At 51.5% G+C, this 26,387-nt stretch overlaps 1 protein-coding gene across 1 annotated transcript; it reads right to left on the bottom strand.

The window, feature by feature from the left end:
- Positions 1-732: 732 nt before the first annotated feature.
- On the bottom strand, positions 733-25,695 carry SRRT (serrate, RNA effector molecule). The gene is made up of 19 exons (XM_056863172.1): positions 25,560-25,695; positions 24,671-24,799; positions 24,034-24,180; positions 23,021-23,209; positions 17,810-17,979; positions 16,796-16,962; positions 16,527-16,628; positions 15,764-15,878; positions 15,520-15,677; positions 15,183-15,244; positions 14,611-14,689; positions 12,749-12,940; positions 12,223-12,393; positions 11,935-12,088; positions 5,371-5,564; positions 2,457-2,613; positions 2,109-2,198; positions 1,494-1,590; positions 733-830 (listed from the first exon to the last, which is right to left on the bottom strand). Exons 1-19 carry the CDS (start codon positions 25,676-25,678, stop codon positions 755-757), a joined length of 2,568 nt encoding a protein of 855 aa, XP_056719150.1. The 5' UTR covers positions 25,679-25,695; the 3' UTR covers positions 733-754.
- Positions 25,696-26,387: the final 692 nt, after the last annotated feature.

Here is a 26,387-nt window from a genome sequence, read left to right as displayed (position 1 = left end):
AGCATCTCTGTTCTGAGGCCCTGCTGACCGGAACAGCGGTAGGGGACCATCCCGATTCTGCTCATGTTCCTCCAGTTCTTCACCAACTCTGACCGGCAACGTTTTTCTCAGGAAGATCTGTGCACCCCCAGCTCTCAAACCCCAGAGCAAAAACAAATTCAGGGGACTTGACGAAGGTTGTGCTGCATTCATGTAGGGCGAGAAGCACCCAGACAAACCCTGCTAGGTGCCGGACAGTACGTGTGAGAGTCCGACAGGGCCAAACAGGCCTCCAGAGTGTGGTGACAGCACAGTTTCCCAAGATTACCTCCAGGCTCTTTCCCGCATCCCTTGTGTCAGAAGCAAAATCTACCCAGTTCACACACAGGCTAAGTGAGCTGGTCAGACCTGTCTGGCAGCTTGCAGGGGCAAGGGGTGGGGGGAGAGGAGAAACAGAGGTCCTCCCAGCCCCCCAAGGCTTGCCACATGAACAGCAAAATGGAACTGGAGGGAGGAAAAAAGGGGCTGCGCAGAACCAGTGTGCAAATTCACATGGGGCCTGTCTGTGAGTGTTTAAAGACAGCCAAGTCTTCAAAATGGTGTCCAAATGGGAGTTTATTGAAATTTATTTGGAACTGAGAAAATGAAATGTACAAAAAACAAAAACAAAAAAGACACAGAGGGAAAGGGAAATTAACACACAGAGTCAAAAGAGCCATATTTTTAAAAAACCCAACCTGGGAGGAAATGGTCGGGGGTGGGGGTGTTTTCTCACTTAGAAGAAATCCACATCTTCTGGGGCATCCAGGTCTCTGTACTCCACAATTGCACGTGGGTCTCTTCGAACCATCCTGTGGAGAGAAGTGGAAATTAGTTGGGAGCTGAGACTTTTCTCTGAATGTTTCTGATGAAGAGGACCCCCCGGCCTTGCTCAAGGGGGTCGGAGGCCTGAGGCTAAAGAGCCAGACGGGGCTCAGCCCAGAACGGGCTCTTTAAAGAAGAAAAGGCCACCTTTAAGTGAAGATACATTGGAGGAGCAGATGGGATGCTAGAATAACTAGTATATGAAGGGAACAGCTGGCCAAGATTTGTATGGGACTGAAGGGCTTCTTGGAGATGCTTGATGGGGAGGGTAATGCAAGGGGGGGGAGAAGAGCTGCCAGGAATCCAAGTGTGAGCCATGCACAGGTTTATGCTGATGCACTAAAACAATCCTGCATGGTGCTCCTGGATATATTTCTTCCTTATGGTGAGGCCTCCTGTGTGCTGCTTCCCAATAAAAGACTCGCAACAAAACCAGAGTTCAGGCTATGCAAGGTTTAGATTACTAATCAACATGTTAATTACGAGTAATGTGAAGTTGTATGGTTGAAGTTATGCAAATGGACTTTTTTCTCCTGGCTCCTGGTTGATGTCTTGCTCTGAATGTTGTCGTCGTTTGGCTCTTTTGATTATAAAAGGTTGCCCAGCCCTGGCTTACAGCAGCCTCTGCCCCAAGTACAGTCAGTACCAACCTGTTCCGCGGCTTGTTCAGGTATCCACCCTGCCCTCTAAAGGTGTCGTAGTTCCCCCTGGTGGCTGCGTAAGGGGCTGGCGGGTAGGGAGGGGCCCCTGCACAGAGAGGCAACCGTGTCAGCATGATCAACACCCAAGGAGCATTCTGCAGTCAACAGACTTTCTGCAGTGGGGCTTCCCTGATGTCAACGCTGGCCAGCAGGCAGTGACACAAATGCACCCTCCCACCCCCAAGACAGCTCTCCATCCAGATGCCAGTTTTCTTCCCCAAAAAAAGGCACTGGCAGTTTCTGGCAGCATACTGCTGACCCTCTTCAGACCCATTCCCACCCCCGGCCATATTTCTAAAGGTCACCTCCAGCACCAAGGACAAGAGTCAGCAGGCACGGAAGGGCCCCTTTCTTTCTCTGCAATAACATCTACAAACACCTTAACCCTTCTACCTTTCCAGAATGTGTGCTGGAAATCAGCACAGCTCTCTCCCCAGGTCTGTTTCAGCCCTAGAAGGGGGCCAGCGAGGCCTCCAGGTTCACGGAGGTTAATCTGCCTGCAGGTTGGAGGAGTCTGCCCAGATGCCAAGTCAAGACCATTCCTGGCAGTCGGCGCCTACATACCTGCATAGCCCAGGATGGGTGGGCGGGGCTGTCCGTAGGGCATCAAGCCTTGGGGGGCCTGGGGGGGATAGGGCAACCCTGGGGCCAGGCCTGCAGAGGGAAAAGAAAGCACCGACTGAGGATGGATGCTGGGAGCAGTTGGTGCAGATTTGGGGGGTCGGGTCATGACCTTGAGAATGGCCGGAGGACTGAAATCAGGCTGTGCTCCCCCACCCCAGCTGGCCATCACTGACATGGGGGGAGGGATCTGCTAGGTGTGCTCGTGTCTGGGAACTGGAAGGCAGGTCTGAGGCTTCTACCGCTGTCCAGACCCACGTCTCCCTCCCTCCCTGTACCATTCCCACTGACCCTGTCCCAGGGCTGGTGGCTGGTTGGGCTTGAGTTCAGGCAGCGCAGGCCTCTTGGCGTCCATCAGAAAGTTGTTGAAAAATGCCACCTCCTTCTTCACCTCCTCGATCTTCTCGGCATGCTTGTTGAAGATGTGCTTGCGCACGAACTCAGGGCCCTAGGGGAACACATGAAGCTGCCTTCTACTGAATCAGACCATTGGGTCCATCGAAGTCAGTACTGTCTACTCAGACTAGCAGCAGCTCTCCAGGGTCTCAGGCAGAGGTCTTTCACATCACCTACTCGCCTAGTCCCTTTAACTGGAGATGCCGGGGACTGAACCTGGGACCTTCTGCATGCTAAGTAGATGTTCTACCACTGAGCCATGGCTCCTCCCCAAATAATATTGAACACACAAAGCTGCCTTCTACTGAATCAGACCCTCAGTCCATCAAAGTCAGTATTGTCTACTCAGACTGGCAGCGCCTCTCCAGGGTCTCAGGCAGGGGTCTTTCACACCACCTACCTGCCTAGTCCTTTTAACTGGAGATGCCGGGGATTGAACCTGGGACCTTCTGCAGGCCAAGCAGATGTTCCACCCCTGAGCCATGCCCCCTCCCCAGAGAAAAGGTTGGGGGTTACTCAAGTCCACATTACTAGAGGCTCAGCTAACCTGTATACCGCAGGTCAGGAAAGGTAGTAATACGTCCAAAAGGTCACCACCATGGCTAATGGGTAAGATGAAGGAAGCAATTAGAGAAAAAATGTCTTCCTTCAGAGACTGGAAGGTTTGCCAAAACGAGGTGAACAGAAGCAAACACAAACTTGCACAAAGGAAATGCAAGCAGACAATTAGAGATGCAAAAAAAGATTTTGAGGGGCATATTGCTAAACACATCAAAACAAACAATAAGAAATTCTTTAAGTATATTAGGAGTAGGAAACCAGCTAGGGAAGCGGTTGGACCACTGGATGACAATGGGAGTAAAAAATCTCTACGGGAGGATAAAGCGATTGTTGAAAAACTAAATGAATTCTTCTCATCTGTCTTCACTGTTTAAGATACAGGGCAGATTCCTTCTCCTGAACAGAGATTTTGGAGAGGGGAAAATGAGGGACTGAGGCAAATAGTGGTAACAAGGCAGGAAGTCCTAGAACGTCTAGACAAACTGAAAACTAACAAGTCACAGGGACCAGGCGGTATTCATCCTAGAGTTCTTTAAGAACTCAAATGGGAAATTGATGAACTTCTAACAAAGATATGTAATATGTCCCTTCGATCAGCCTCTGTACCAGAGGACTGGAGAATGACCAATGTAACACCCATTTATAAAAAAGGTTCCAGGGGGGACCCAGGAAATTACAGGCCAGTTAGCTTAACGTCTGTTCCGGGTAAATTAGTGGAAAGCATTATTAAAGATAGAATTGTCAAGCATATAGAAGGGCAAGGTCTGCTGGGCAAAACCCAACATGGCTTCTGTAAGGGTAGGTCCTGTCTCACTAACCTATTAGAGTTTTTTGAAAGCGTCAATAAGCATGTGGACAGGAATGAGCCTGTGGATATTGTGTATTTCGATTTCCAAAAAGCTTTTGACAACGTCCCCCACCAAAGACTGCTAAGCAAACTTCATAGTCATGGGATAAGAAGACAAGTCCTCTTATGGATTGAGAGCTGGCTGAAAAATAGGAAACAGAGAGTAGGAATCAATGGTCAGTTCTCCCAATGGCGGGATGTGAGCAGTGGGGGGCCTCAAGGATCTGTGTTGGGACCGGAGCTTTTCAACCTGTTCATCAATGACCTGGAGTTGGGGTTAAACAGTGAAGTAGCCAAGTTTGCAGATGACACCAAATTATTTAGGGTGGTTAAAACAAAACTGGACTGTGAAGAGCTCCAGAATGATCTCTGCATACTGGAAGAATGGGCATTAAAATGGCAAATGAGATTCAATGAGAGTAAGTGTAAAGTGATGCATATTGGGGCAAAAAATCCCAACTTCACATATACACTGATGGGATCTGTGCTGGCGGCAACAGACCAAGAAAGGGATCCTGGGGTGGTAGTGGATAGCTCAATAAAGATGTCAACCCAGTGTGCGGCTGCTGTAAAAAAGGCAAATTCCATGCTGGCCATAATTAAGACGAGGAATAGAGAATAAAACTGCTAATATCATACTGCCCTTGTACAAATCTATGGTGAGACTACCCTTGGAATACTGTGTACAGTTCTGGTCACCACACCTAAAAAAAGATATTACAGAGCTTGAGAAGGTGCAGAAAAGAGCAACCAAAATGATTAGGGGACTAGAGCAACTGTCCTATGGGGAGCGGTTAAGACGCTTAGGGCTGTTTAGCTTGGAAAGAAGGTGGCTGAGGGGAGACATGATAGAGGTCTATAAAATTATGCATGGTTTGGAGAGAGTGGACAGGGAGAAGTTTTTCTCCCTCTCTCATAATACTAGAACCCGGGGTCATCTGCTAAAGCTGGAGGGTGAGAGATTCAAAACAGATAAAAGGAAGTATTTTTTCACACAACGCATAGTTAAATTGTGGAACTCCCTGCCCCAGGATGTGGTGATGGCTGCCAGCTTGGAGGGCTTTAAGAGGGGAGTGGACATATTCATGGAGGAGAGGGGTATTCATGGCTGTTAGTTAGAATGGATACTAGTCATGCTGCATACCTATTCTCTCTAGTATCAGAGGAGCATGCCTATTATTTTGGGTGCGATCGAACACAGGCAGGATGGTGCTGCTGCACTCGTCTTGTTAGTGGCTTCCTAGAGGCCCCTGGTTGGCCACTGTGTGAACAGACTGCTGGACTTGATGGGCCTTGGTCTGATTCAGCAGGGCCTTTCTTATGTTCTTGTGTTTATATAAAGGTGCTCAGGGAACTCGGCTTCTCTTCCTGGGAGAAACAAGGCTGGGGGTGGGGACTTACCTTGAACTTCTTCCCGCTGAGCGGGCACTGCCACTTGTCCTTGCCCAACTCCTGGGTGTTGGCAGTCACAAACTTCTCCACCTCCTGCTCCGGGTCCTTCTTGCCCATCTTCTGGGCCTCTTCCTCCGAGAGGGATTCCCGGACGCTGAACAAGGGAGTCAGTTTCTCCTCAAAAGTCTTCTCCCACTCGGCCACTGAAGGGAGAAGGGCAAAGTGGATGGAGAAGGCTGGGAGGCAGGACACCCAGGGGTCCAACAAGAGCCTCCTCCCCTCCCAGAAGCCTCTGGTGACAGTAACAAGGACAGCCCCCACCCACAGCACAGAAAATGTTCCAAAAGATCCACCGCAGGGAGGAAGCCCAGCCATGGACACCCCAGGCTCCCTTCTCCACACCCCCAGGGATGAGCAACTGGACACCCAAGAAGACCTGAGTGACAGAGACAAACGCAAGGCACACTATGGGCTCTTCCTCCACCCCACAGCCAAGGAACAGGAAAAGCTGGCTGGGCCCCACTGTGCTGCCCCAAAGGCCCTGACAGGCTTCCAAACCTCTCCACCAAAGGAGCTGCTGGAAAGCTGGGGCAACACCAGGAGGTGGCACTTCTTGCCTGCTGTGGGAAATTGCACAGGACGGAGCCCGCTTTGCCAGCCTCCAAGAGCTGCCGCCAGGACCAACACGTTGACCCTCCTGGCCCCGCAAGGGGCCTTTTTGCTTTGGCAGGCGAGGGGCCCGGAAAACAGAGTTGCACTTACCTGTAATTGCTGTACATTGATGTCTTCGGTGCAGACACACATGTGGGACTGCGCCTGCGTGCAGGCCTACCACTGGAAAAAACTTTATTAGCCTTAAGTCTCAGACTGGGGATGCCCCTCCCACCACAGGCGGGGCCGGTCTTCGCGCCGGAATCGCCCGCATGCTGCTGGGCGGGGCATCCCCCTCCCTCCTCAGTTCCTTGCCCGCCGCCGACCAAAGCTGAAGCAGGTAAGTAAGGTGAACTTATACTAACATTTTTTTTTTTTTTAGGTCGACAGCGGGGTCAGAAGGGAGGGATGTGTGTCTGCACCGAAGACATCAATGAACAGCAGTTACAGGTAAGTGCAACTCTGTTTTCAACTTCTGTCTTCGGTGCAGCCCCACATGTGGGATTTTGATTAGCTTACCCATTAGGAGGTGGGGTCGACTATGAGAATAACGACTGAAGAACTGCTCTGCCCACTGCTGCATCCTTTCTGGCCTGCAGGTCGAGTGCGTAGTGCTCCACAAATGTATCTTCGCTCGCCCACGTGGCTGCTTTACAGATCTCACCAACCGGGATCCTTCTGTGGAAAGCGGCAGACGAACCCTGTGCCCTAGTGGAATGAGCCCTGATCTCTAGGGGACATGGGAGTTGTGCTTGACGGTAGGCAATCTTGATTGCAGAGACCACCCATCGTGCTATGGATTGGGCAGATGCTGGGGAGCCTTTTTGGGGGCCTTGATAACAGACAAACAGTGCTTTGGACTTTCTAAAGTGTTTGGTTCTGTCAATATAATAAAGAATGGCTCTTTTCAAATCCAATGTGTGAAGTGTCTTTTCCGCCCGGGAAGTTGGGGAGGGAAAAAAGACCGGTAGAATCAAATCCTGAGCTAAATGAAAAGCAGAAATGACTTTAGGTTTCAACCTGATACTGGGGTGAAGGACAATTTTGTCCGTATAGAGTCTATAGACTCTGAGGAAAGGGTCATCAACACGTAAGGCCGCTAACTCCCCCACTCTCCTAGTTGAGGTGACCGCAACCAGGAAGGCTACCTTGGCCGATAGGAACGATAAATGAACCTGGCTTATGGGTTCAAAGGGGCTCAACATAAACTTCGCTAATACCAAAGACAATTGGGGGGTTAACTTGGGAGTTGGGGGGAACAAGTTAGTTAGGCCCTTTAAGAACCGCTTGGACAAGGGGTGAGAGAAGGTAGTACAGCCCTCTATCCTGTCGTGGAAGGCTGAAATGGCTGCGAGATGGACCCGCACCGAGGAGACCGAGAGGCCTCTCGTGGTCAACTCTAAAAGGTAGTCGAGGACCTTGGGGAGTGGGCACAGAAAGAGTGAATAACCCTTTGTCTCTGACCAGGTCCAAAATCTCTCCCACTTTATATCATAAGAGTAGCGAGTAGAGGGCCTCCGAGCCTGTAAGATAACCTCTTGAACAGATGGGGAAAGGCCTACATGCGAGTGGGAATGATCCTCCATGCTGTAAGATGGAGCCTCTCTACATCGTGGTGTGCTAGCTCGCCCCAGCGAAGGAGGTTCGGGTGGCAAGGCAGAGTCCTGCAATTCCCCTTGGCTAGGTGTGTCAGCTGGGTAAACCAGATCTGTCGCGGCCACCGAGGGGCTATTAAGATGCAGTCGGTGTTGTCCGCTATCAATTTCCCTAAACCTCTCGCTAGTAGAGGGAATGGAGGGAAGGAATAGAACAGGGAGTTGGTCCAGGTGATCTGGAAGGCATCTCCCAAGGAATCCGGATCTCTCCTTGCCAGAGAGCAAAACCTTTCCGCCTTCTTGTTGTCTCTGGTGGCAAAGAGGTCGATTTGAGGGACACCCCAAGTTTGAAAGATGGGCTGGAGGAAAATGTCCTGTAGTTCCCACTCGTGATTGGTAAGAAATTCCCTGCTGAGGGAATCTGCCCATGTGTTGTGTATTCCAGCTATGTGGATGGCTCTTAAATGTATGTCGTTCGCTAGGGCTAACCCCCAGACCCTCTGGGCTTCTCTGCAAAGGGGGATGGAGCCTGTACCCCCTTGCTTGTTGATGTAAAACACCGTACAGGAATTGTCTGACTGCAGGAGTGTTCTGGAGCCATGGAGGATATCTGTAAAGGAGGTAAGCACGTAACGCACAGCTCTTAGTTCCAGCATGTTAATATGCAGGGATGCTTCTCTATCACTCCATCTTCCCTGGATGGAATGGCACCCACAGTGACCCCCCCCCAGCCCTCCAAGGAGGCATCAGTTGTGAGGGTAAACTCTGGAGTCCAATAGCCCAGGGGTACGCCCTCAAAAGGTTAGGTTCAGAGAGTCACCACTCTAACGACCTCAGGATCGTTCTCGGGACAGAAAGTCTGTGCCACTTAGAGTGACGGGAGTAGTCGTATGCCCTTATAAACCAATTTTGTAAATCTCTCATGTGTAGCCGAGCGAAAGGGGTGACCGCTGTGGTTGACGCCATGAGTCCTAGCAATCTCTGGATAGAGACTATCGGTTGATGTCTGCACCGCATCAAGTGGTGAGCTAGATTCTTGATGGCCATCACCCTCTCCTGGGGGAGAAACGCTCTACCTGCAGGGGAGTCTAATACCGCCCCAATGAACTGGGCTTTGGGGGAGGGGTCCAACCTTGACTTTTTTAGGTTGACCTTGAGACCCAGTTTGTCACAAGTGGTCAGGATCAGTTGTAAATTGGTGAAGAGGGTATCTGGGTCAGCGGCTGTGAGGAGCCAGTCATCGAGGTAAGGGTAGATAGTACAACCCTGGTTCCTGAAGTAAGACATGACCACTGCAATGCACTTTGTGAAGACCCTGGAGGCTGTTGCAAGACCGAAGGGGAGGACTGTGTATTGAAAAAATTCTGAACCATAACGGAACATGAGGAATCTTCTATGGTCAGGGTGAATGGACACGTGAAAGTATGCGTCCTTAAGGTCTAAAACCGCAAACCAAGTGTTGGGTGTGATAAGCTCCATAACAGAGGGTAGGGAGACCATCCTGAACTTTGAAATTCTTAAACATTTATTTAACAACCTGAGGTCAATGATGGGTCTGGACCCCCCATCCTTTTTCTCGACCATGAAGATTCTTGAGAAGAAACCGGAACAGGGTGGAACAACTCTTTGGACTGTACCCTTCTGGAGGAGTTCCTCTAGTTGGGGTGCAAACTCGGGAAACGGGTTATAGCCTGCTAACGAGGAAGGAGAACAAACTGGGGTAAACTTGAACTCCAGGTGGTAGCCTTCAGAGATAACTTTTAGAACCCAGGAGTCTGAGCATATGGCACTCCAGGCCTCCTGAAACTTAGCCAGCCTGTCCAGGAAAGGCAGCTCTTCCAGGCAGGCCTGGGGAGATAGTCAGAATTTTTGACCAGATTGTCTCTGATCCTTGTGTTGGACATTGGGGCTGGGCTGAGGTTTGAAGGACTGCTTGCGTTGACCTTGCTGACTGGTCTGATGAAATTTTCCCTGTGGAGGATACGGCTGGAACCTCTGGTATCGTTGGTATCTGGGGAAAGAGAACCCGAAGGTCTGCTGACGGAACTGAGCCCTGACCCATTGCTGGAATTGGAAGGGTTGAGCTACTCCCAAGGATCTAGCAGTCTGGCGATCTTTTTTCAGGTTAGTGAGGAACTTGTTGGTGGAGGACGCAAAGAGTGTGTCGCCTTCAAAGGGGAGATCCTCGATGAGGGATCATGTGTCCATTGGAATAGCTGTGGAGAGGAGCCATGCATGTCTTCTTAAAGTAATGGCTGAAGCCATGGTTCTGGCTGCTACATCTGCAGAATGCTTGCCTGCATTTATCTCGTCTTGATAGGTGAGTAGCCTCAGATTGGATTAGACGCAGGGCATTTCTGGATTCTTCTGGGAGAAGCTCGATGTGAGGGGCTGCCTTTTCCCATAGGAAGAGTTGGTACCCCCCCATAATAGTTTGATAGTTAGCGATGCGGAAGCTTAGGGCTGAAGAGGTGTAGGTTCTCCTACCCAGTTGATCCAAACGTTTGCTCTCCTTGTCTGCGGGTGTAGAGTGCAGGCCCTGTGTTTGCTTGGATTGCATTTCGCTCGCTACTATGGAGGAAGGAGGGGGGGTGAACCAAGAGAAATTCAGCTGCTTCCGGTTTTATCCTGTAAAGATTTTCAATCTTTTTTGAAGACGCGGGTGATGATGCAGGCTTCTTCCATATTGAGCTAGCAATCTCAGAGAGGCCCTCCAGGACTGGGAAGGCAGCGATCCTGGGAGAGTTGGGGTAAAGGCGGCTGGGGATTTTATCCTTCGGCTTATTGTCTGCAGTAGAGATGTTAATATCAAGGGCCTCAGCCATCCTGATCATCTGTTCCGTTCTGAGCTTTAGGTCCTCTGATGGAGATATGGCCTCTGTGTCGCCTACTAGTTCATCAGGGGATGGCTCGTAGGCCTCCTCAGAGCTCCCGGGGGAGCCTCTGGTTTCTGAGTCGCCCCGTTCTGATTCAGGTCTGGGGGATCTCTGAGACAGTGGAGTAAAATGAGGGGGAAGTTGAGGTGTTCTCAGGACAACCGGCTCTCCCTGCGCAGTCATCTGTCTGAACCTGCAGAATTCTATCCAGTCTTTGACTAGCTCCGGAGAGATGGAGGGAGCGGAGGCCAAAGGCGCAGGTTGGAGGATTTGCTGCGGTACCGACGGGCTCGGTACCAAGATCGTTGGATCAGGGAGTGTCGGATCCAAGATAAGGAGGGGGTCCTCCGCGGGATCCAGTTCCAGGTCGGAGAAACACTGGAGGGGGGAGCCGGAGTGAAAGGATGGTGTCCTCGGTACCAGTGGTACCAAGGGTTGGAGGCTCGGATCCGGGGTCTTTTTGGCGGACACGGGCTTCTTAGGCGCCGAGCGGCTGGATCCGGAGGGCTTGTCGTGGTGCTTGGTCTTGTGTTTGTGCTTTTTTGACACGTGGGTCGGATCCGAGAGGGTTGGATCCGGAGACTTCGGTGCAGAGCTGGGACCGGGTGTCGGTGCCGAGCGAATGGAGTGCGCGCCTCCCGGGGTTCTGGAGCCCACAGATGGGGAGGGGCAAATAGAGCCTTCTTCCAAAGTTCGGTGCTCAGCCGGTCCGCGCGAGCATTGCGGGAGCGGGTGGAGAAGCCTTGACAAATCGCACATTTTGAGATGTTGTGCCCCTCACCCAAACAGCTTAGGCAAAGCTGATGCTGGTCGGAATGTGGCATCTTTGCAGAGCATTTTGTGCAAAGTTTAAACGGGGTCTTGGGGGCCATCGCGGCTCTCGGTGCACAGACGAGAGGACCGGGATAGAGAAGGGCTCTCCGTTTATTTAATATTCTTCCTTTTACATCCTTTAGTTTCAAATATTTTATTTTATATTTATTTATTTATTTATTTTGAGGATCGACGAATAACGGGGAAGGAGGAAGCCGGCCAGGCGGGCCCAGACGGCAACCAAGACTTACAAACTTGTAGAACTGACAAAGCTGAGGTAAGGTGAAAAGCTCCTAACTTGGCGGCCGCAAAAAAGGAACTGAGGGAGGGGGATGCCCCGCCCAGCAGCATGCGGGCGATTCCAGCGCGAAGACCGGCCCCGCCTGTGGTGGGAGGGGCATTCCCAGTCTGAGGCTTAAGGCTATTAAAGTTTTTTCCGGTGGTAGGCCTGTGCGCAGGCGCAGTCCCACATGTGGGGCTGCACCGAAGACAGAAGATGAACTGGCCAGCGCCAAGGTCTCCGCAAGCCACCAACTGCCCTGCCCCCCTCGCTAGAGGGTCTGTGGAATGGGTGAGGGCCCAGCAGCTAGCTGAGGAGGAAAGAGGGGCCCATGCTTCTCTCGTTCTCTCTCTCTTACCTTCCCCATGGGTGACACGGTTGGGGGGGATGGGCCCCCGTACATGGATGATCCCGCAGCGGTTGGGCATCTCGTCCTCGTTGATGTATTCAGAGGTATTGTAGTAGTCCACAGAGTGGACGATCCGGAGGTACAGGAGCAGCTTGTCCAGCACCTGTCAGGAGAAAGCCAGGGTGAGGTATCCAGACGGGCCCAGCACGAGGCCTCTCCACCCCAGCCAGCGGGTCCCCTCCTGCCCAGGTTAGGGATGAGGGCAGCACACACATACACACACAGAGATGTGGTCACCTTGACAAGTTTCTCGTCTCTCTCCACGTTGATCTCTGCAGGATTCCCTTCCTTGGGGGGCTCTTCTGAGGGCTCCCCGCTTTTGCCCAGCAGTTCCTCCTCTTCCGCGCTCACCTCCTCGATCAGATAGTCCGTGATGTTCTTGAGGATTGGGTTCTGGGATGGTAAGCTCTGGGGCCGGTGGGGAGGAGATGGAGTGAGCCAGACGGAGTGATTACGTGTGGCTCAAGAGAAACACACAGATCAACCCATTTCTTCGGCTACAAGCTCTGCTCAGTCAACTGGTGCCGCGCTCCTATGTCATCTGCAGGCAGCTGCATTTCCCTGCGGAACTCAGAGCTCAACCCACCAGAAGGGGGCATTGCAGGCTTACGACCCACTCTGCTGGGAGAGGCCAGTCAAGAAGTCCCAGCCCACAAGTTTACCCCCTGGAGGTCCTCTAAACAAATCTGAGGTTGGGAAAAGCTTATAAGTAGGCCACGGTATGGGCAGGTGCCCCCTCCCCCAAGGCGGGTTCCCAACTGACCGAGACTTCAGCGGCAGGGCGGGGCTCCCCGGCCCCCCACAGCTGGGTCCGGTCGTCCAGTGTGTGGATCAGCTTGGCTGCCAGCTTGATGTCGTTGCGCAAGATCTGCTTGTGCTGTGTGATGCCATTCACGTTGCGGACGCGCCGAGTGAGGTCGCGATTCACCCCGGGGCTCAGTTCGCATTCCCGCAGCTGGAAGACAAGACCAAGGGAACTGATTCCAACGGATCTCCCCTCCCCTCAGGTACTACAACTGAATCAGGCTCAGGACACATTTGGGAGGAGAAACAAATTCCTGCCCCTCAGGTGACAGCCACCTCTTCCCTGCCAGGATTTTAAAATGTGTATTTATTTATTTATTTTCAAGCTTATATCCGGCTCGCCCCAGCCAAGACTGGGCTCGGAGGGGCTTTTACCCCTTATTACAAAATTTTATTTCAACGGGTTAATTATGGGCTGTGTTGAAATAATATGCCAGATCTGTCACAATTTAGGAAAGTCAACTGCCATAATTTCAGCAACATGATATAAAAACAACAAAATTCTCAAATTAGGGGAGTTCTCTTGCTGCCGTACAATGCCTGGGGTATTCATCCAACGTTGAACCTGGGGGTGCTGAAACCCAAGTATTAGACAGTTCTGTTTTGGCACCAATAGTCGCTTTTTAAATATATTGTTTAACCTTTGTAAATTGTTCTCCAGACTGGAAAGGAACTTTGGTCTCTTCCTGGATGGAATAATTCTCGTCCTAGAAATGCTTGTATTGGAGAAATTCCTGGAGCAATTTAGAGCCCTGCTTTTTTCAGAGCTTCAGTTAGAAAAGGATTATTTAACATTGAGAGGGTACTTATATTGCATCCAGGTAAATCTCTTCTAAAGTATACTGGCTGCAATATGATTCTTCAATATTAAGCCATGATTTACCAGTTCCCAGAAACATATAGAAAGAAGCAGAAGAGTTGGTTTTTATATGCCGACTTTCTCTGCCACTTAAGGGAGAATCAAAATGGCTTACAATCACCTTCCCTTCCCCTCCCCACAACAGACACCCTGTGAGGTAGGCGGGACTGAGAGAGCTGTGATTAGCCCAAGGTCACCCAGCTGGCTTCGTGTGTAGGAGTGAGGAAACAAATCCAGTTTACCAGATTAGCGTCCGCCGCTCATGTGGAGGAGTGGGGAATCAAACCCGGTTCTCCAGATCAGACTCCACCACTCTAAACCACCGCTCTTAACCACTACACCACGCTGGCTATTTCTAAGATGAGATGCTGAGCAACATATAGGTTTGGAACCCCCGACCTTCCCCTTTTGGGGGATATCCAAAGATGTAAGAAAAGTGGCTTTCTTTTGGTTGCAAATGAAATGATCTAGAAGCCTCTGCCATTCTGTGGTATACTTAGGGGATAAGGGAAGTAGTAACTTCTGGGAAAAAAAGACAGCGATTTAGGCAGCATTTCATCTTACTCCAAACAGTGAGATTTTTCAATTACCTATTTTAAACTGCTCAAATTAATTGTTATTAAGTCTTCAAGAATAGTGGTTATTATTAATCCCTGAATGTTTCCATTTGCAGGTGGTTAATTTGTACTGAAAATTGGTAATGTTTTTGCATTCAGCTTCTCTTTGAATAGAGGTTGGAACCTCCTGTTTCTTTTTATTTACACATTGAGATTTCCCCCCATATTCCTGCAAGACTTTGCAAACCCTGTAACAATTCAGTTGTTAGATATAGCATTGTTTCATCTGCAAATAAACTGATTTTCTGGACTTGAGTTCCTTTAGTATTTAAGTTGTTTCTAACAGCATTAGCCAAATGTCTCAATGGATTGGGCGAAAAGGTATGTTTTTCCACTAGGATTTACCCTGATGTTCTGGAGGTTCCAGCAGATTTCCTTGATGTTGACACTTCGATCAAACGTCACCCATCCTCTTCGGAAAAACCTGAAACAGGAATGGCTCCAGTTAGGCTTCCTGCTGCCAGGCTGGAGACGGATATCAGGTGGGGCTCCTCGTGGCCGTTTTCTGCCACACGTGCCCCTGACACAGCTCATGGAAGCTTCTCTCATTTTACCATCGCAACAATCTTGCAAGGTAGGCTACGTCAACTTGCTTTAGTGACTGCCAAATAACTGACCAGAGATGGTGCTGGACATGAAATTTGAGTTTTTCTGCCTACTCCCATGTACGACAGGATGGATTTCAATCTGCCTGTCTCAAGGGCCTATCCATGATCACGGATGCCCCCCATGCTGTGGCCAGCCACTGAGAGCATCATGAACAACACCCAATTGGGTCCTGGACAGCCCCCGAGGGCCTCCGCCAAAGGGCAGCCAAGCAGAAGGGTAGGCTAAGGGCCAGCAACCAGCATGGCTGCCTCATCGTGTGTGGAAGGCTTACAACCAAGGGGGGGGAGGGGAGATGGACTCCCAGTTACCTTCTTTCTGGCTGGGGATCTGAGAGAGCCACGCGCATGAAGCCAGGGTACCTTTTGCACAGCTGGGGAGGAAAGAGAACAAGCTCAGCATTGGCCAGGTCACACACACACCCACTGGACACAAAGCCAGCCGGGCAGAAGACGACCACCGACCTGGGCTCCCAGATCACCGCTTGGTGGCTGGCCATAATGAAAGCAGGAAACCCGCAGGCAGCTGAGGGGTGGGGAACGCAGCCCTCAATTAGCAGGATGGTGCAACAAAGCCGGACGCCCGGATGCACACCCCTGGGCAGCCCCTTGGCCTCGGATGAAGCCCCAGCGCCCCTCCCCCACTCACCGCCACGATCTCAGCCTGGGAGATGTTGGGGGCGATGTTGCGCATGAAGAGGGAGCAGGTCTTGTGCAAGGGGCGGGGCTTGGGCTCCCCCTCCTTCTCCTTGGTCTTGGGGGACTCCTCGCCTTCCTTGATGGCCTTCTCTTCCTTGGGCTTCTCATCTGCGGGCAGCAAAAGGCGTCTGGGTAGGTCCGCCTCCGCACAAGCCTCCCCCCTCCCCGAGCTGGCTCTCGCCTCCCCGTCTCACCCTCCTTGTCCTCCTCTCCTGGGTGCCGGCCCTCCGACTCGGTGTCTGACTCGGAGACGCTGCCCTCGTCGTAGCTGTCGTCTCCGCTGTGCTTCCGCTTCCGCTTGTGGCTGGTCTGTGAAGCAAAGGGCTCCTGTCACACAAGCCGGGCTGCTTTCCCAGGCGGGGGCCAAGGAAGCTCCTTCACACACACCAGAGCCAAGCCCTCTCTGAGCACCCTCTGAGAACCACGTTGTCCCAACTGGCACGCAGGGCCCTTGCCTTCCTGCTGGACTTCCCATGGGGCTGAAATGACTGTCGGGTCAGCCTCACCCTCCCTGCCGCGCCCAGCCACTACAGGCACAGCCAACTAGGCTGGACTGGCTGCGTTGGCGCAGTGCGTGCGCTCTCTCAGACAGATTTCCACTTGGCCCAAGGGATGCTCTCAGCTAAGCTGCAAGTTTTTGGCAGAGGGAAGGTTGGCAATGTGGCAGGGCTTGGCCAAGAGCCACCCACAGCACCCGCTGCCCCCTCTCAGGACTGACAGATGCCGGGGCATACCCTCGCTCGCTCGACAAGAGGCCCCCAGGATGCCATCAGTTCCTACCCCGCAAAATAAGTAGCAGATACGCATATATATTTGCTTACTTTGCCGAACTGATTTCAGCGATGGGGTCTGGCCAGGAGAGCTGCAGCTGACCCCTTCAGCTCTTTCCGCCCTCATAATCCCACCCAGAGCCCCACTGGCCAGGCCCAGCCAGAGGGTGACTGGCTCAAAGCAGACCTTCTTGGCTTCTTTGTCCGGCTCCTCTTTCTTCTCTGTCTTTTTCTCCTCCTCTTCCGAGGACTTCTTGGCTTTGTCTTCCGTGACCTCTTCATCACTCGCCTGGAAGAGTGGCAAGGCAGAGGGTGGATGATGGGAAGAGAGCCAAACGCCTGACAGTCCCCCACCCCAGGAGGTGTAGCTTGCAGAGTTCTCAGTGCTGCGACAAGAAAGGTGCAAGCCTGGGGAGGCTCTGCCGCCCCCCACCCACGCCTTCCCCCAGCCTGCACCTTCTTGGTCTCCTCCTTGTCGTCTTTCTCGGCCCCTTTGCGCTCGGGGTCTGGCGGCCGGCCATCTTCCTTCTTCCCAGGCTCTGCCTTCTCCTGGCGCTCCTCCTCCTCCTCCTGATCCAGGATCTTCAGGTCAGTCTCTGTCCCGCCTTCCATCTTAATGACCGCTGTGGCAAGACAAGACCGGCACCCTTAGGGGCTGATCCCTTGGGGGCTGCAGGCAGGAAAAGGGCCAGGGGAAGCGCGCCTGTTTGTCCCCTTGGGAGGGGGCGGTGGCTCAGTGGTAGAGCTCTGCTTTGCATGAAGAAGATCCCAGGTTCGATCCCCGGCAGCACCTCCAGTCAAAAGGACCAGGCAGGAGGTGATGTGGAAGACCTCTGGCCTGATACCCCAGGAGTGCAGCTGCCAGTCTTGAGAAGACAAGACTGACCCTCGAGGGCTCAGTACAAGGCAGCTTCAGGCGTGCTCATAAACAGGTACCTCAAAGAACCACCAGCAGGGACAGCCAGAAGCCCCTGAATCAAAAATGTACTATTCCTAGCTCCCATGGAGATTCCCTGGCAGTTACGAGCCCTTGAGCGGGGAATTTTGGCAATGCCACACCAGGCTCTTTGCCTCAGGGCGACTCTCTGGGCACCTTGGCTGCTCCCTCGGCACTGCTTCAAAGCACCCCAAGGCTTTTTTGCGTGGCAAGCAGCAGCTGTGGCAGGAGGCCCTGAGCTGAGCAGCCAAAGGCAGCAGAATCACACCAGCAGCACCAGAAGCAGTCTGCGCCTAAGCCCATCGATTGGGAGGGGCCGTGGCTCAGTGCTAGAGCATCTGCTTGGCATGCAGAAGGTCCCAGGTTCAATCTCCAGTGGCATCTCCAGTTAAAGGAACCAGGTAAGTAGGTGAAAGACCTCTGTCTGAGACCCTGGAGAGCCGCTGCCGGTCTGAGTAGACAATACTGACTTTGATGGACCACTGAGCACGTTGGCTCCTTGTTGGCCAAAGAGGGCTGGGCCAAGCACCTACCAGCATCCAGGACTTTGATGATGGCGCTGGCTTTGTCGATGTCCAGCTGCAAGTTCTCACACCAGCCGTTGTCCATGAGATACAGGAAGACGTTCAGCCGGTTCTGGAGGCCGTTGCGGGCTTCCTGCTTCCTCCTGCCGGCTTCGTCTGGGTGATACTTGGACCGGAACCTGGAGGGAATCCAAATTAACCAGGGCGGGGTGGGGAGAGCGAGGGAGAAACACACAAAAAAAAGGAAGGGAAGAGAGGTGTGAGCCCAAAACAGAGCAGAAGGTCCAGATCTCTCCGTGGAAAATCCGCACATGCAAAGCGGGGAGGTGGGGGGTGGGGAGACACCCCCGGTTCCACTTTCTTCTGTGGAGATGGGCCAGGGGGCGTGCCTGAAGAAGAGTATTGTTGGCCGGGCGGGCGGAAGTGGAGCAGTCAGAAGGCTGGCTGGCCCCAGGCCCTTCTGAGCTCTGCCCGCTCAGCCCAAAGGGGCGGCTGGTCTTAGGGGTGTCAATGGGGGGAGGGGACATTTCACAGCAGCTCTTCCCTTTTAGCTTTTTCTCCTGATTCGGGGGTGGGGTGGCTATGCCATTCAGGAAGGGAGAGACCACCTGAGAAATGTAAGGAGCACACTGGGAGGGGGAGGGCTGACCCCCTCCGTTCTCCAACCACACCCCACTGCTGGACCCCTCTTTTGCTCATGCCCTCTCTGCATCACCTGCAAGCCTTCCCTTGCCCCCTCACCCCATCCTGCTCTCTGCCCTCCAGAGACTCCAGGCCAGGCTGCTTTCCAGAGCTGCTCCAGCCTCTGTTAGCCTCCCCTCCCAGGACTCCTCTGCCTGGTAGAGACGAGAAGCCTCCCATGCCACAGCTGTGTTGCACACCCCTCCTGTCTGTAAGGCAGGCAGGCCTGGCAGGCCTGGCACCCGCCTGGCCACTCTGCGAGGGGTGTGTGCAAGCACGGGGCCTCAAGAACCGTGGGCTGATGGGACGTGTTCCCCTGGAGTCACTGACCCCATAGAGGTCACACACGGTGGGGAGTCAGGCAGTTTCCTGGCAAGGGGGGGGCAGCCTTCCAGCTATACCACAGGGCCTGCATGATCCCGGGAGGAGGGGGGGTGTCAGCAGATGTCAGGGATGGTGGTGGTGTAAAAGCAGCTCTGAGAGGGAAGGGAATGAACACAACAAAAGCCAAAACACGCCTTCCACCATTTCATCTTGCAAAACACAAGATACGTGTTTAGAATTTCTTTTTTTTTTCTCAGCTCTGATTTAAGAAGACAGAACACGGCATACATACACTGAGGGGGATCACACTCCAAGCCTTCCAAGCGAAGAGTTTTCTTCAGTGGGTATTTAAGAAAAAAATAAAAAAAAAGATTTACCAAGCCTGGCCTCTCTCTCCCGCTGGGCCGCAGGGCTGGCAAAAGAGAAGGAAGCGGGCCCGCGGCATCCCTGCCCTGGCTACCTCCTGACGAGACACATTCAGCTAGTCACTGCATTGTGCACAGTGAACGCCCTGGCTGCCTGAACTCCGGAGGAAAAACAAAAAGTCACCGCCAGCAGAGAGAGGAAGGAAAAAAGAAGCCAAGGCTCTCGGGTTTGTTTGGCTTATTTATGGATTCTCCAGGCTGAGGACGGCTGAGTTTTGGAGTCTCCTGTGACAGGCTCTTGGGAGGAGGGGAGAAAAGGCCACGTTATTTCAGTTAACATCCAGAACAAAACAAAACGAGAAAAGGAAAACAAAATGGTTAAAAATTGTGACAGCTGCATCAGCCCTCCCGGTAGCCTCAAGAACACTTGCCAGAGGGGGGACCCCCACCAAAGCCCCTCAGTCCCAGGGACACACACTGCCGTGGAGAACCTGCCTTCCCCGGAACCTTTTCCAATGGACCCCGCCCTTCCATGGTTGGCAACCTTCACCTTGGCACCCCAAACTTTGAGGAAGGGGAGAACCCCATTCTGACAGGCAGGAGTGACCCAGGTTCCCCTTCCTGGGGCAGGGGAAAAACTCTCATTTCCCAGGTGCCAAAATCAGGCCTTGAGGCTGTGACAGAAAGGATGACAAATACCCAGTGAACAGTTTTTCTCAGATATAAGTACCTGGCTGTCAGGGACCTGGGGCAGGTGAGGTGGGAAAAAGGTAACGTTTCCAGAAATTTTGAAGTCATGGCGAAAAAACAGGAATTTTCTCAAACGTGGAAACACATGCAATACTTTATTAAGCTCAAGCTTATTTTACTCCTATAAAAGCATAAAATGCATCATGTATAGCTTAGCTTATTCTAGTGCTGGACACATTTAGGAAACTTAGAGAAGTATAAATGCTTTTGTTTGCCCAAACACAATCACAGGCAACAGGAAAGAGAGCTGCAAACTGCTGCACCCTGGAATACCTAAGAACGAACATCTTAGTTTTTGCTATCTGGCAGGTAAGAAAAAACACACACTGAAAACTCTGCCAGACGATATCTTCATATTATACACTCACATTCATTGTAAACAAAACAGTCACATTTAAATATATCTTAAAATGTGCTGCGAGAAGAATGGTGCAGATTTTTTAATGTAAGACAACCTTCGTACTAAACATGCTGAACGAGTACAACCTTGTCTTAAAAAGCGTTTCCCTCCTCCCAAAAAAGAAACTGTTTCAGGAATCTTCTTTTGAGGGCTCCTCAGAACTGCCAGTTTTTCTAAGACTTGTGTTGTTCTGTTCCCCCCCAACCCCAGATTTCCCCCCTTCACATCTGCCAGCAAGGAAGCTGGGTTTCTCGATGCAGGGAGCCTGCCAACCTGGGTCCCTTGAAGGGTGTCATGCTCTGGCTCCTTCTCCCTCTCTCAGACCAGGGGGCAACTGGTATGAGAACATGGGCTCCCCCGTCTTGTTCATGTGAGAACCAATTGCCTGCCTTGTGTCTTTCAGGGCATGCAGAAAGGGGAAACAAGCTGCCCTGGTCCAGTTGGAGCCAAGAAAACAAGACTGGGCTTTGCAGGGGTGCTGAGCACAACTGCCCTTGCCAAGGAGTGTCCACACAAGCAGCTCCCTCCCAGCAGGCAAGGCAGAGGACTGAACTTCAGCTTACTCAACCACAGAGCTACTCAAACGGCAGCAACCGGAGAAACTAAGAGCTTCAGGGAAAGCAGCTCCTCTGCAGAGGAAGGCTGAGCAGCTATCCTTCATTCTCAGGGTCCGTCCGCCTCTCTTCTCCAATGCACCCCCCAGAGCGCTCCCACCCATGCCTCTCCAGCCTCCCACCCTCCCTTTCTCTCCTAAGACCTAATCAGTTTCAGAGTCTGCGTGGTGGGGAAAGGAGAATTCAAATTCAATGGGATGTGAAACCCATCTGGCAAGTCTGCTTTGCCTTTAGAACCTCAATCCACATGTTCTAGCACTTCAAAACACACCCACCACAGTATCTGTATGGCATCTAGGATACCATTAATAAGACCGCCTGGGAATAAGATACATTGACTAGTATTCTCATCTTAGGTCCTCTCCGAGATCCCTCGAGTTCCCCCGCAAGCAGTTTGGGCCCCCTATGAAGCAACCCACATGGCTGAACAGTCATATTCTGTGTTGAGGCGGGGGGGGGGGGTCAAAGGCCACTCACCTGGAGCAAGCAAGAACCATCTCTAGACAACCAGGCAGAGGAAGAGGGAGTTGTTCCTTTCTGCCCCTCACAGCTGGCTGTGTAACTCAAGTGACCCATCAAGGTACATAGGAGGAGAGCTAGTCAGAATTTTTTTGGGGGTGGGGGAGGAAGCGTAAGTTCTGGGCACGTTTGCAGTGATGATGATGGCAGCCAGACAGGTGACACTCACAGTTCTAAACACACTGTTTGCACAACTGGATTCTGAAACATATGGAGAGGCCCCTCCCCAAAGAAACCTGTGAGCTTGGCAGGCAGGGGTTGCTTTTGCAATGAATGGCTCAAGGGCATCACGATGAAGGACAGATAAGAGAGGAGAACTGAGAATGGGACAATTTTGTTCTGGGAATTTCCAGGCTGGAGCCAGACAAGATGTTTCTATGGACACAAAGGATTTCCACTCACAGTGAGCTCCTTTCCCACCTCCCCCACTGCAGCCTGAAATGCCTCCTGCGATCCAGATCGTGGAGAAGGGGATCCCCCCAGGAACAAAATTTCAGGAGGCATTCCAGGCCAATGCAGAAAGGGGGGGGGAAATCACACTCCATGAGTGACAATACTCGCGCCCGCGGAAATGTCAGTCTGATCCAATATTTAGGAAGAGCTGATAATTTTGGGAAGGGTCAGTCCTTACCACGTGGGGCTAGGAGTGAAGAGATGGGGCTTCACATCTCCATTCAGCCATTAAAGTCTACCAGGCAACAGCTGGACAGTCTCTAACATCATGGGGCAGTTGTGAGGATATACATCTGATAAGACAGATGCAGACACTGTATGTTGACTGGTCAAAGGTAAGCCTCAAACTACAGGAGCAGGCGATCGTATTTAGTAAAGATCCATCTTTCAAAATGGGGATGGACCTGCTCTATGACATCTCTGACATGATTTCCCACCCCCATCCAATCCGTGAGTGGCCCTCCAACAGCCGTTGTGGTCAGACATTGCGCTGTGCTTGTGAGGGGAATTGGATTCCCATGCTTGTCACCTCATAGACAACTGAATTATGTCAACATACTGGTCCAGCAAGCAGAGGATGCCAGAATTATGTAATTTAGCTTATGTAATTCACAGTGCAATTCCATGTATATTTACTCAGAAATTAGCCCCCTTTGTGCACTGTGGGATTTAATCTCCTGTAAGCATGCACAGGATCACAGCCTCCGTGTGCCCCATTATTTCCACTTACTTCCACAATGTCTGTTATCTACCAGTCACAGAAATTTCAAGGAGCCCCAAACCACACAAGGAAAGACAGAAACTTTTCCTGCAATTATGAACCAAGCCAGAAACCTCTGGCCATGCTGGAGGGCGGCATTTTCACTTCAAGAGAGAACTCACAATCTTTCAAGTTCTCAGCAGCAGCAGCGCCATTTCAAGATGAGAAGGGGGCAGCCATGCGCTCGTTCCATGAGAAACCAACCAACCTGTTTGTAAACCTCCTCTGCTCCGAGGGCTTCACTACTTCCAGCTGCTCAGCTACCAGCACAGGCGGCGCCAACCCACCCTCCTCCCCTAGTTCCATGCCCCTTCCCTCCACAAAAGCAGAAGGCCCAGCCCACGGGAGACGTACCACTCTTCGTCCTTGTGGGCCAAGAAGAAGTCTTGCATCTGCTGGCGCCGGAAGTCCAGTTTGTAGTCGTTGTAGCGCTTTACAGCTTCCGTCTCGTCAACAGAATCGTCCAGGGAAAGGAGGAACTCCTTGAAACTCTTCATGACAGGCGGGGCAATGCCCAGGTCCACCTCTGCGATGTTCCCCAGCCTGGGAAGAGAACAGTGCAGACATGTGCTCAGCCTTCAATGCCTCTTAAGAGGAAGCAGTTTTTCTTCCAAATAAAATTCTGCAGCTGCTTTCCAAGTGCTCAGGAATCAGCTAGAGATATGCCAGCAAAAAAACCCCTCACAATCACCTCCCCTGACCAAGACCAAGGCCCTGAAAGCACAACAGCGGAACCGCCAACACTGAAGCTTGAGAGAACTTTCTATTTGGGCATGGAGGGGAGGAGTTGTCGGCACCTGGCACGGAGCTACAAAGCAGAAAAACTGAGATTTTATGAAGCACAGACTATCAACCTGGCTGTTTGTATTATATCACGTGGCTTTCCTCACTCCCGAAGACTTCAAAAGTGAAATAACTGCAGCCTCTTGCTCTTTCTCTCCCTGTTTAATATACAATTTAGCCCTCCTTGCCCAGCCAAGTAATCTGGAAACTTTAAGTTATTGTCATAAGATTGCAAATATTATGGACTAAAACCCTATGACAGCTATCTCCTAAAGCCTTAGCATGCTAATCGTATAAATAACAATATACCACTAAGTAACATAAGCTGCTCTTTAAAAACAGAAACTCTTAAGCAGGAGACCAAACAAATGAGAAAATACACTCATAGACACATTTTTTCTGCTTAACCATTGAGCCAACAGCCCGGGGGCCCTCCTGTAAATGCATCCATTTGGAGCTCTTAGGTGGCCTACTGCCACCCTTCAAACACAATGTCATTTGCGGCTCAACACCACAGCCTCAAATCTTTTGGGTGGATTATACTCAGGAGACTGCGTGGAACAGGCTGAGAGGAATTGGCTTACCTGGCTTGGATAGGCAAGATGTGATGCTGTGTCACGTGCATTTCAGGGTGGGCCCAAGGTTGGGGAGGTCCATAGGTGGGGCCAGTGGAGACCCCACTATAGGGCATCTCGTAGCCACTGTGATAAGGGTCGGCTGTGTGCTCATCCCTGTGGAAATTGGGGGAGGGGGCAGAAAAACATCCTCAAGAGGACTGGGAGAGAACCAGGATACTGATAGTGTGCTGTTGCTGTTTTTAGGACGAGCTGGGAAGCCCTTCTTCGTGCTGCACATAATTAGCTTCCAGAATTTGTTGGCACAGGTTACAACTGACCACAATGACACATGGCTTGAAAAAATGTTAATGTAAACTAGCAAGAGTTGCCGAAAAACAGAACCTCCCCGCTGACAGGCAGCATGCACACGTATGTTTCTGATTGGCAACAGCAAGGGACAGATATTCCTCTCATGCTCTGCACGTGGGTGTGTCAAGGTCAGATGTCCAAGTGCTGTCAGGCTCACACACACACTTGCTAGACTACATGGTCCTTTAGGCTATGTCAAAGCAGCATTTCTTTTGCCTCCTTGTTTCAGAGAAATTCCCATTTGGGGCCACCTAATGCAGGTGAAAGGAAGGTGTGGAGAGGCAGAGCCACCTACCAGTCACGCCGCATACGCTTCTGCGGAGGGCTCAGATCATGGCGAGGGGGAGAGAACCTCTCTCGTCGGTTCCGGTCATAATCACGGTACTCTCCTCTGCTCCGGCGCTCTCGGCCCCTATCCCACTCCCTGAGAGTAAGAGGTACACAGATCATACGAAGCACAACCTGTCAGGCCACCTCTTCTTTTTCTCTACCCTCTGTGAAAAAGCAACTCCAGCAATTATTTGGTTCTTATGGCTCTAATTCTGCTGATGCTCCCAAGCCACAATTGCAAGATTGCCCCTCATGCTGATTACAGAGATGAGGACCCCAAAACTGAACAAAGGACTTACCCACAGCTGCAGAGTAAATCTACAGCACAGGAATGGTCCCCCAAGACAAAGAACATAGAATCATAGAGTTGGAAGGGTACACCAGGGTCATCTAGTCCAACCCCCTGCACAATGCAGGAAACTCACAACTACCTCCCCCCCCACACCCAGCGTCCCCTACTCCATGCCCAGAAGATGGCCAAAATGCCCTCCCTCTCATCATCTGCCTAAGGCCATAGAATCAGCATTGCTGACAGGTGGCCATCTAGCCTCTGCTTAAAACCCTCCAGGGAAGGAGAGCTCACCACCTCCCGAGGAAGCCTGTCCCACTGAGGAAACCGCTAGTGGAACTGTTACAAAATTCTTCCTAATGTCTAGACGGAAACTCTTTTGATTTAATTTCAACCCATTGGTTCTGGTCCGACCTTCTGGGGCAACAGAAAACCACTAGGCACCAACCTTTATATGACAGCCCTTCAAGTACTTGAAGATGGTTATCATATCACCTCTCAGTCTTCTCTTCAGCTCACTCAGCCCCCCTCTCCTTGATTACCAGCCCTGATCCTTAAAGCCCACCTGTCACTCCAGTCATCTCGCCGTCTGTCATCGCGTTCGCGAGAGCGGTCATAGTCGCTCCGCTCCCGTCGGAATTTGTCCCTGCGCCTGCGGTCGTATTCATCATCACTGTCTGCCATTGAGGCAAGAAGATACCTACTGCAAAGCAGATGAGAGAAAAAGAGTTAATCCAATGCAACCACCTATGAGGCAAGTTGCTGGAACAAGGATCCCATCATACCAAGAAGCAGAGAAACAGACAAAAAGTAAAACACTCTGAACTGAAATGGCGGATAAAATGGCCGGAGACAAAATATAAGGCCAAGGCCGACAGTGCAAAATAATGTAAAAATATATTGTATTACTCAGTTAAAATTCTGAGTACTGATCTTCTACTCTTTTTTGAAAATCACCGCAAGACTAACAGATTCCCCTAAAGAATCATCTTGGCAAAACACGTAGGGAATTTTAGCTGAGTAATAACATATTTTTACTGTATTTTGCACCATTGGCCTTGGCCTCTTTTTTATCTCCTGCAACTGGCCCTTTTATTTCTCCTTGATACGAGGGAAAATGGCAGGGACAGAACCAGGGCCTGCACAGCCTGCGCTCCACCAAGGAGTCACACACCTCAGCCCCACCGAGGAACTCAGCAAATAAGGAGATGAACCACGAGGAAAGATGGGGTATAAATGATTTATAATTTAAAAACAAAACCATGCTCAAACAAATAAGTAGTAGGCTTGCCAGCCTCTAGGTGGGGCCTGGAGCTCTCCAGGAACTACAACTGATCTCCAGACTAGAGGGCAGCTCCCCAGGGAAAAGTGACTGCTTTGGAAGGTGGACTCT

This window comes from Euleptes europaea, chromosome 18 (genome assembly GCF_029931775.1).
Source record: "Euleptes europaea isolate rEulEur1 chromosome 18, rEulEur1.hap1, whole genome shotgun sequence".
Classification (NCBI taxonomy): Eukaryota; Metazoa; Chordata; class Lepidosauria; order Squamata; family Sphaerodactylidae; genus Euleptes; species Euleptes europaea.
This window is presented reverse-complemented; position numbering and strand designations above follow the sequence as displayed.